This window comes from Delphinapterus leucas, chromosome 18 (genome assembly GCF_059928025.1).
Source record: "Delphinapterus leucas isolate spDelLeu-1000000601 "Yukka" chromosome 18, BTC_Dleu_Yukka2, whole genome shotgun sequence".
Taxonomy (NCBI): Eukaryota; Metazoa; Chordata; class Mammalia; order Artiodactyla; family Monodontidae; genus Delphinapterus; species Delphinapterus leucas.
Window position 1 is genome coordinate 78,187,720 of NC_143146.1, and position 11,306 is coordinate 78,199,025.

At 48.2% G+C, this 11,306-nt stretch overlaps 1 protein-coding gene across 7 annotated transcripts in view; it reads right to left on the minus strand.

Annotated features, from left to right (window-relative positions):
• The window catches only part of IFT88 (intraflagellar transport 88), a 74,316-nt gene extending 71,438 nt beyond the window's left edge, over positions 1-2,878 (minus strand). For 3 of the 7 annotated variants that reach the window (XM_089899763.1, XM_089899764.1, XM_089899762.1), the window contains exon 1: positions 2,293-2,874. In XM_089899763.1, coding sequence (XP_089755889.1) covers positions 2,293-2,643 — 351 coding nt within the window. In that variant the 5' untranslated portion in view covers positions 2,644-2,874. Of the gene's footprint in view, positions 1-2,292 lie in introns of all 7 variants that reach the window. The other 4 variants (XM_089899770.1, XM_089899765.1, XM_089899766.1 and 1 more) reach the window with 4 other exon arrangements.
• Between the last annotated feature and the right edge of the window lie 8,428 nt (positions 2,879-11,306).

Here is an 11,306-nt window from a genome sequence, read left to right on the forward strand (position 1 = left end):
GCAGTCACTCTCCATTTCTCCCTCCTCCTGTCTCAGAGGATTTGCCGATTCTGGACATTCCATAAAAAAGGAATCATCCAATATGTGGCATTTTGTGTCTGGCTTCTTTCACTTAGCATTTTTTCAAGGGTCATCGACGGTATAGCATGTATCAGTACTTTATTCCTTTTTATGGCTGAATAATATTCCATCATAAGGATATACAACATTTTGTCTCATAATGGACATTTGGATTGTTTCCACTTTTGACCATTATGAATAGCTACTGCAGGACTTCCCGGGTGGTCCAGTGGTTAAGAATCCACCTTCCAATGCAGGGGACCTGGGTTCAATCCCTGGTGAGGGAACTAATATCCCTTTTGCCGCAGGGCAACTAAGCCTGTGTGCTGCAACTACGAAGCACGCAAGCCACAACTAGAGATCCCACGCACCACAACGAAGATCCTGCACGCCGCAACTAAAGATGCTGCATGCCACAACTAAGACCCGATGCAGCCAAAAAATAAAAGTAAATAAATATTTTTTTAAAAAACTACTGCACTGGGGCTTCCCTGGTGGCACAGTGGTTGAGGGTCCGCCTGCCGATGCGGGGGACATGGGTTCGTGCCCCGGTCCGGGAGGATCCCACATGCCGCAGAGCGGCTGGGCCCGTGAGCCATGGCCGCTGGGCCTGTGCGTCCGGAGCCTGTGCTCCGCAGTGGGAGAGGCCACAACAGTGAGAGGCCCGTGTAACGCAAAAAAAAAAAACAAAACTACTGCACTATGGGGAATTCTCTGGCGGTCCAGTGGTTAGGACTCAGTGCTTGGCAGAGCCAAAAAAGAAGAATCCCTTATATGTTCCTGATACTAGACCTTATCAGATAAATGACTAGAAACTATTTTCTCCCATTCTGTGCACTCTTTCCACCTCCTGACAGTGTCCTTGGAAGCACAAAAGCTTTTAATTTTGATGATGCACACATGTTTTTCTTTGGTTGTTTGTGCTTTGGGTGTTACAGCTAAAAAACCACTGCCTAATCCAAGGTCAAGAAGATTTACACCTGTTTTCTTCTAAGAGTTTTATGGCTTTAGCTCTTAGATTTAGGTCTTTTGAGTTAATTTCTCATTACTTTTTGGAGATGAAAATTCACTATGATAGCAAATGTCAATCATATAGAAATGTTCATTCCAAAATAGCCCCCCAAAATATTGTCAGTGGTAGAAGACATACAAAATATTTTAACTTAAAAGCTTTAGGTCAGGTAATGGGACACCAGTGGTTCTCAAAGGTCAGCGTGTGTCAGAAACCCAAGGGCTGGGACTTCCCTGGCGGTCCAGTGGTTGGGACTCCACGCTTCCACTGCAGGGGACCTGGGTTCGATCCCTGGTCCAGGAAATAGGATCCCACGTGCTATGCCGCGCGGCCAAAATAACAACAAACAAATCTATGCTAAACTGATAGGCAAAGTAATTTTGAGAAAACGAAAGAAACCCAAGGGCTTGTTAAAATCAGACTGCCACTCCCCCATACCGGTTTCTGATTCACCAAGTCTCAGGTGGGAGTCGCCAGCATCCCCCTCCACCCCTTGTAATGTGGATTTCTAACAAGCTCCCAAGCGTTGCTCCTGCTGCTGCTCCGGGAACCACACTGTGAGGACCACTGTGTTCAACAGAAACCACCTAATTACAAGTCCCATTTAAGTCAATTTAGCTTACACGTCTCTCAGAACAACAAGCAACTTTTACAACTGGAGATCCTTTCTTCTGGGCTGTCCCCAGACCAAAGAAGTTCAGATCTGAGAGAGACTCGGGCTGACCGACGCGGAGGGTAGGGTGCGGTGGGGAAAGCTGAAGCACCCAGGGAACAGCTAAGGCGGCGGAGGTCCGCCACAGCCCGGGTTTCCCGGGTTCTGCTGCCAAGGCAGCTCCCGGGCTCCCGCCGTCTGGACTGAGCGCGGGAAGCGCCCCCCACCCCGCCTCCCCGGGGCCCCGCCCCCGTCCCCACCGGCGCCCTCCCGCCCCCCGGGGGCCGCACCGGACAGCCCGGCCGCCCAGTGGAGCGGACTGACTCCGGTCCGGGAATGCCCACCTCCGCGAGACGGGGCCCGAGCTCGTGCCTCCCTCACCCGCCGAGCCTTCCCGGGGATTTCTGCGCTTCCCGTCACGAACGATGGGTCAGGGGCTCAAGGGCCGCGCGCGGGCTGCGGGCGGGGGCGCACGGGCCGGCGGCGGGGGAGGAGCAGAGCCCCCGCGATCCCCCACAGCCCCCCCGGAGGGCGGCGGGCACCCGCACCGCCCGGGGCCCTCTCCTACCTCGCGGCGAGGGGAGCAGGGAGACCGCGAGGGCTGCGGGGTTGGCGCGGCCTTTCCGGAACTCGGCGGAGAGCTGCGCAGCCGGGGCGTTGCCACGCGCGGATCCAAGGAAGCCGCTCCCACAGTGCTCCGCGAGGGGGCGGGGGCGAGACAGGTGGGCGGGGCCGAGCCTGGAGGGCGGGGAGGGGCCTGAGCGGAGAGGGGCGGGGCCGGCCCCGGCGAGGGAGCTGGAGCCGAGGGGCCCCGCGGAGGCGGTCCTGGCGGGCGGTGCGTGCGGGGCGGTCCTGGCGGGCGGTGCGTGGGACAGGAACTTGGGGGAAGCCCACGTTTCCTAGATCCTGATGAAATCATCCGGAAGGCAGATCACCGGCGGGTGGTGCTGGTTGCTGTGAATAGCTTTGGTGGCCGCCGCACTAGCTGTGAGCCCTGGAAGCGCGTCCGGGCAGGCAGCTGGCTGTCTGGACCCCCCCCCGCGGTTCTCCCCGGTCCCGGCTAGAGCCCAGGCCGCCCGCGCGGCCCCGCGCACCTCGTGGTCCTGTCCTGTCCTGTGCTCCTGCCCTGGACACGTCGAGGGCGGCCCGAGAGGCGCCAAAGCCGGCACCCAGCCTGAGTGACGCTAAGCAAGAGAACGAGGAATGAAGTTAATAACCGGTTCACATCATTAAAGTTTGTCTTAAATTTTCAAGATAAATTGGCGGGGAGGCGTCTAAAGACACCAGTGTAATTAGTGAGTTTTGGAAGACTGAGATGTTGTCTCCCTCCAGTGCAAAAGGCGAGTTATGCTCTCTGGCATATTAGGGATGATGTCTGAGCATCGTGCTGGCCTGCAGTTCATCATAAAAAACTGAGGTTTCCAAAGTTTAGGGCCCCTCAGCTGTGACACAAACTCACTGTGCGTGCAGCAGCCGCCTGCGCTACCCGTGTGGGACTGGGGAGGTGTGTGGGCAGAGGGAGTGTGAAGCTCAGGCTGCTTGCTGGGCTGTGACAATAAGGTCCTCTGTCTCTGACCAGGTGTTTCTGCCAGCTGTCACGACACCCTGTTAGCTTGTCAGCTTGGAGACCTGGTCAAGTCTTACACGGCTCTTGAGAGTATCTAGCCACCCAGCCTGGCTCAAAGTAGCTGTTCACTACATGTTTTGTGAATTAATTCCTGAACACTGTGGAGCCCTTCAAATCACTACACTTCGATATATGGAAACCATTTTCATTATCTGCTTAGATCTCCAGGCTGTAAATTTGCAGCTCCCTCGATTGTTAAAAAATATATTTATTTATTTATTTATTTTGGCTGTTAGCTGGAGCATGCAGGATCTTTTTTATTTATTTATTTTTGGCTGCGTTGGGTCTTTGTTGCTGTGCGCAGGCTTTCTCTAGTTGCGGTGAGCGGGGGCTACTCTTCGTTGGGGTGCACAGGCTTCTCATTGCAGCGACTTCTCTTGTTGCAGAGCACGGGCTCTAGGCGCATGGGCTTCAGTAGTTGTGGCACGCGGGCTTAATAGTCATGGCACGCAGGCTCTAGAGCTCAGGCTCAGTAGTTGTGGCACACGGGCTTAGTTGCTCCGCGGCGTGTGGGATCTTCCCGGACCAGGGCTCAAACCCGTGTCTCCTGCATTGGCAGGCGGATTCTTAACCACTGTGCCACCAGGGAAGCCCCCTTCATTTTAAATGTTGTAATGAAGCTACTATTTTTTAAATATATTTATTTATTTACTTGGCTCCATCGGGTCATAGTTGTGGCGTGCGGGATCTTCCTTGCCGCATGCGGGATCTTTAGTTGCGGCAAGGCACACTCCTAATGCAGAGGGGCCCGGGGTTCGAGCCCTGGTCGGGGAACTAGATCCCGCACGCCACAAGTAAGAGCTCATATGCCACAACTAAAGATCCTACGTGCTGTAACTGAAGCTACTATTTATTAAGCACATGCCTACATCGGCAGACAAAATGTTAAGGTCACATATCTCATATTGCTAAAATACAAGCTCCAGAGAGAACAGAGATTCTTGTTTCCATCACTTCCAACCTGGAGGGCTAGGCAGCAGACAATTACTGCATTTTGTGGTGTTTTTCTGGGCAGAAGAGGTGAAAAGTTTTCACAGTGCCTAATAAATTACTTATTAGATAAACCAAGTGTTGCCAAGCTGGGGTGGGAATCCAGTGGTGGTAACACCTATGGTGTACTTGAGTAAACTTTTACGAATAAACAGTAACTATAAAACTATGTTATGGGGCTTCTCTGGTGGCGCAGTGTTTGAGAGTCCGCCTGCCGATGCAAGGGACACGGGTTCGTGCCCCGGTTCAGGAGGATCCCACATGCCGCGGAGCAACTGGGCCCGTGAGCCATGGCTGCTGAGCCTGCGCGTCCGGAGCCTGTGCTCCGCAATGGGAGAGGCCACAGCAGTGAGAGGCCCGCGTACCACAAAAAAACAAACAAAAAAAAACTATGTTATGAGCTCTGATAGTGGTAGATCCACAGGACCTCACGTACACCAGGTGTTAGGGACCGAATTGTCGCCCCCAAATTCAAATGTGGAAGCCCTGACCCCCAGGACCTCAGATTGTGACAGTAGTTGGAGACGGGGCCTTTAAAGAGGGATTAAGTTAAAAGGGGGCCTCTCGGGTGCTCTTGCCGCCTGGTTTCCTTCACTCCGGGCTCTTCTCACCGCCTCCTCAGCACTCTTGCATCTTCTCTCTTGCTGTCACTCAGTCTATTTTCCACACTGCAGCCAAAGTGGTCACCCTTCAGTGAAGATCTGATCACCTCGTTCTCTGCTCAGGACCTTTTGGTGCCCTCTCTCCCCACTGGCCTTGACCTCTGGACAAAGTCTAAACTCCATGTTGTGCCTTACAAGGCTCTTCAGGGGTCAGGACACAGGAATCTGTTGCAGCCAAGAAAAATCAATTCTTGCTAACTGAAGCAGAAAAGGAATTTTTTGGAACGATGTTGGGTAACTCAGAATTGTCAGAGAGATTGAGGAACAAAGTTTGGAAAAGCAACAGCAGCTCAGGCAGGCAAGACCCAGCCAAAGTCGTCTCACGGGAGCGAGCTGCCGAAGTCATGACCAACCCTCGCCGTTTGCACAGGCAAACCAGGAGCAGTTGGTCGCCCTGCTTAGCCTGCTGCTGTGGCCCTACCATCTCAATACCTCGAGGCCTTCTTGCCGGTGGACGCGCTGTCACACAGCTGTGCTCTGGCACGTACCACTTTACCACTGGACCCTGGTTCCATCATAGCCACTGGGAACCATTTCTAACCACCCTGCCCTTTGTCTGCCTCCTGAGCCCCAGATGGGAATGCCAGCTTGCTGTGTGTCGGTCAAAGGCCGTGTTCTGGCTTCCAGGGAGCTCAGACGGAGGGTGTCTGCTCCCCGAAGCTTCTTCCCACCCATTTTGGGATCCTCCTAAAATACGAAGGGTGTCAGATGCTGGGCAGCCAACAATGTCCATGGACAAACGTCCACGACACCACCCCTCCCCTTGGCCTCCTCGCCGGCACGTCGTGCCCCGGCCATACTTGCTTTCAAGTCTTCCTCACCCCCAGGCCTTCACAGCACACTATTCTCTTTTCCTAAAATGATCTTTCCTACTGTCCTCTTAGCCTGGCCACCTCTGTCCAGAAGGCCTTCCCTAGTCGCTGAGTACTAGTTTGCTAGGACAGCCGTAACAAAGTACTGCATACTAGGTGGCTTAAAAACAGAAATTTACTTCCCAGTGCGCTGGAGGGTAAACTTCAAGATCAAGGTGTGGGCAGGCGTGGTTTCTTCTGAGGCCTCTCCTTGGTCTGGCCGCTCTCTGCTACCCCTTCACATGGTCTCCCTCTGGGCATGGCACCCTGTGTGTCCTAATCCTCTCCTCTTATGAGGACATGAGTCACATTGGATGAAGACCCACCCACAAGGCCTCCTTTTAATTTAATCCCCCGTCTCCAAATACTGTCACATTCTGAGGTCCTGGGGGTCAGGGCTTCCACATTTGAATTTGGGGGACACGATTCGATCCCTAACACCTGGTGTACGGTGGATCTACCACTATCAGAGGTCATAACACAGTTTTATAGATTACTGTTTATTCGTCAAAGTTTACTCAAGTACACCATAGGTGTTACCACCACTGGATTCCCACCCCAGCTTAGCAACACTTGGTTTATCTAATAAGTAATTTATTAGGCACTGTGAAAACCTTTCACCTCTTCTGCCCAGAAAAATACCATGAAATGCAGCGACTGCCTGTTAAATATTTTAAATTATCATGGCTTTTTTTTTTTGCCCCAAAAGCTAAAAGCAAATTAGCCTGAAAATGTAGAGTGAAATTTTTTTCTCATCTTTTTTTAAAAAATAAATTTATTTATTTATTTATTCATTTTTCGCTGCATTGGGTCTTCATTGCTGCGTGCGGGCTTTCTCTAGTTGCAGCAAGCAGGGCTACTCTTCCTTGCGGTGCATAGGCTTCTTGTCTTGGTGGCTTTTCTTTTGTGGAGCATGGGCTCTAGGTGCTGGGGCTTCATGAAACAGTGAAATTCAGTGCTTTCTACTGTCAGCATTAAGTATTTTTATTGCTCTGTGTCAGCTATATTCAGGGTCTAACAGTAACATTTGTTCATTTGTTCATTCATTCATTCAACTGTAAGAGTTTCACCAATGGATAAGCCAGAAATAAGGCATTCCTGGCAGATTGAAAAACGTTTGGAAGCTGCACTGTCTAATATGGTAACCATTAGCTGCTGGTAACTATTTAAAATAAAGTTTAAATCAATTCAATATAATTTTAATTTGTTTTATTTTTGGCTGCGTTGGGTCTTCGTTGTAGTGCATGGGCTTCTCATTGTGGTGGCTTCTCTTGTTGCAGAGCACGGGCTCTAGGCGCGAGGGCTTCAGTAGTTGTGGCACACGGGCTCAGTAGTTGTGGTTCGTGGGCTCTAAGCACACAGGCTCAGTAGTTGTGGCACATGGGCTTAGCTGCTCCGCAGCATGTGGGATCTTCCTGGACCAGGGCTCGCACCTGTGTCCCCTGCATTAGCAGGCGGATTCTTAAGCACTGCGTCACCAGGGAAGCCCTCAATTTAAATCAACTATAAAGTTTAGTTCCCTAGTCTCATTAGCTGCGTTCCACAGGTGAGTGTCGGAGACCCATGTGCAGAACTTTTCCATCATCACACAAGGGTCTACGGGCAGTGCTGGGAGGATGCAGGGAATATTAAACTCACTTGACTGCACCTGAAAGCAGTTGGAATAAACAATAGTTGTTTGTAAGCGCCAAAGCATGATCTAAAGAATCGTTAGTGACCTGATAGTATTTTTTTAAATATGTGTGAGATAAATACTTCTAAGTATCTATAATAATTCAATACAGAATGTTGAGAAATGAATTATTGTTTTTGTTTTTTATTTTTTTGGCCATGCCGACTGTCTTGCGGGATCTTAGTTCCCCAGCCAGGGATTGAACCTGTGCCCCCTGCAGTGGAAGTGCCGAGTTCTAACCACTGGGCCGCCAGGGAATTTCCGAGAAATGAATTATTGTTGTATTTACATGTGCTTTTCAAAATTCTCCGTATGAAGAACTAGATTATCACTTCACTGAAACACTGTTAGTCACCACATTCATTCGGTTCGTGTTTGAGTGGGTTTGTTTAATTCCAGGGGCACATGGGGGTGGTTTGGGAAGATGTTAGGTTTTGTCTTTTTGAGGTAGCTTGTATATAACATTGTTAAACTGCATCAAAAGGCAAGAAAAATCTCTCTTTTTTATTGCAAATGTGTCTGTATCCAGCAATGACTTTGAAAGGGAGATCTAAGTACTTTCTCTACAACCCCAGAAAAGAAAGTCAAGGTCCCTCAGGGTGAGGGTCCTACCTGTCCTGCTTGCTTAACTGAGACCCCCTGCTGGTTGACTGAGCCCTTTACCTTCTGTCTTGGTTTCTCACCCTGAGCCTTCTGCCACCCCCAGAATCCTGAGCCCAGGCAGAGATGAAATCCTTGAGTGACATCTTCTCTGAGTGAATTCAGAAATCATCTGGAGGGAATTCCCTGGTGGTCTAGTGGTTAGGGCTTTATGCTCTCACTGCTGAGGGCCCGGGTTCAATCCCTGGTTGGGGAACTAAGATCCCACAAGGGGCTGCGCATGTGGCCAAAAAAAAAAAAAAAAGAGAGAGAGAAATCATCTGGGCAGAAGCCATAGTGACTATAATGGTTATGAAATGCTGAGTTTCTGACAAGGAGCTACGATCTATCTGGACACAGTTACATTCAAGCACATGGATTCCCTAGACAATATTATACTCATCACAGCCTCTGTCATATATGGTTGTACAGGTTTTGTGCTGCAGAAGGGGGCTACATCTAAGGAGGGGTTATTCACATAATAGGTTTCATAGATTTGCTGCTTATAATAATAAAAACAATTTTCCAGAAGATGGCAGTAAAGTATCTTGTTCGAAAACATCAGTATAGTATGACAATTTTCTGGGGGTGGGAACATAGTGTCTTGAGGAAAAAGTGCCTTTTTCTTACTTACAGAAAGGTGTGAAATGGCTTATCACTTGCTCTAGGTCCTGTAGAAAATCAGCCCTCTATTACTGGTGAAAATGAACAAATGAAGTTTAATAGGTAGAGGAAAGGAAAAAGAATTATCAGGGATATATTTCGAAATTCTAGCTTCCAAAATGCCGACTCTTTATTAAAATAATAATATCAATATATTATATGTGTTATATAGTATGAATAATATAGTGTAATTTAAGCTTTCCTAGACCTCATGGGACCGTGGGTATAAATGTGCTTTATGAAAATAGAGAGGAACCCTTTAGTTCTGAGGTACATGTTTCTATCTCCTCAAAAGTCTCCCCCCTAAAATACAAACTTTGTCTTTGGTTCAGTCTTTGGTTCCTCCCCCAAAATACACATTTTTATAGCAGTTACAAGGCTGTCCCTGAGACCCAAATTCTCGAACACTAAGCATTACCATGTATGCACAGATCCTTTCTTAACTCAAAAACATAAATACCATGGCCTTTATTCTCTTAAACCTTTATATACTTACTTCTTAAGAAATATTTTAGGGGGAGGGATAAATCAGGACCTTGGGATGAACACACACACACTACTATATATAAGATAGATAACCAACAAGGACCTACTGTATAGCACAGGGAGCTGTGTATTCTGTAGCTTCAGTATTCTGTAGATAACCTATATGAGATAAGAATCTAAAAAAGAATGAATATATGTATATGTATAACAGAATCACTTTGCTGAACACCTGAAACTAACACAACATTGTAAGTCAACTATACTCCAATGAAACTAAAATATTAAAAAAATATTTCAATAATCCGAGTCTTAAAAGTAAATTGGGGTCACTTAAGAGCAGAGCATTTGACCAGATATCCCAAGTGGATCTTCTCGTTGCTAATGACCCTCTAGGCTGAGTGCTAGGTCCACCGATGTTGTCCCATTGGTATCTGAACGCTTTCTTGCCTCTGGGCACACAAGCCAACCTGGTACCCTTCCTGCGCCAAACACACATCAACAATTTCTCCATGGAGTCCTGCTTCCTTTTAGTGAAAATGGCATTACAGACCAAGACCAAAAATGGCATCTGGGGTTCAGATCAGATTTGAGATACTGGGTATTGTTAAGCCTGGGCTGTTTCAGCGAGCAGAGCTGGAAAATACCTTTTTTTTTTTTTTTTAAGGTGTGAGTTCTTACTGATATTTTCAATTCAATTCTAACATCACAGCATTCCTCTTTAAACTCTTTGTTTCTATAATTATACCTTATTTTATGGCGAAATCTTCCTGCTAAACGAAATCAACATATTTATTTGATTTGTCTAGAATACAAAAAAAAAAGTTAAGAATAGTAATATGATATTGGTGTGAAATATAAAACGACAAAATGAAGTTCAAGATTTTCTTGATGGCCAGTAGGCACATGAAAAGATGCTCAACATCACTAATTATTAGAGAAATGCAAATCAAAACTACAGTGAGGTACCACCTCACACCAGGCAGAGTGGCCATCATTAAAAAGTCTACAAATAGGACTTCCCTGGTGGTGCAGTGGTTAAGAATCCACCTGCCAATGCAGGGGACACGGGTTCAAGCCCTGGTCCGGGAAGATCCCACATGCCATGGAGCAACTAAGCCCCTGTGCCACAACTACTGAGCCCCCGCACCTAGAGCCTGCATGCAGCAATGAAGACCCAATGCAGCCAAAAAGAAATAATAAATAAATAAATAATAATTTTAAAAAGAGGGCTTCCCTGGTGGCACAGTGGTTGAGAGTCCGCCTGCCGATGCAGGGGACACGGGTTCGTGCCCCGGTCCAGGAAGATCCCACATGCCGCAGAGCGGCTGGGCCCATGAGCCATGGCCGCTGAGCCTGCACGTCTGGAGCCTGTGCTCCGCAACAGGAGAGGCCACAACAGTGAGAGGCCCGCGTACCGCAAAAAAAAAAAAAAAGAGAGAGAAACTGCCATTGAGGTGGTTTCATCCTAGAAATGAGTGGAAATACACAAGGAATTCAGCCTCTGAAACGTGTCCCAAATTTACGTTAGCCATCATCTGGCCCATTTTCAGTGGCTGAATACTTGGTTATATGTGCAAGATCTGTAAAAAGGAAACTTTGGCGGTGCAAACCCATTCCAATGAATAATACTCGATTTCTAATTATGTTAGAATCTATGTGTTTTCATGGGCTGGATGCAGTTTTAACTTCATCAAGTTAACAGCTTCCTCTTCTGAACCACGGACCTTCCTCTCATACTTGAGTCTCAGGCTACCCAAGTTGAATTTCCAAAGATAGATTAGAGTCTCATGGGACTTCCCTGGCAGTCCAGTGGTTAAGATTCCCCGCCTCCATTGCAGGGGGCACGGGTTCAACCCCTAGCTGGGGAACTAAGATCCCTCATGCTGCGTGGCATGGCCAAAAAAAGAGAAAAAAAAAGAAACTCAGAAATCTATAACCAAGGTGTATCAAGATCAATTTCAATTAAGCTAATTAAAAGAGGGAAAAACATGT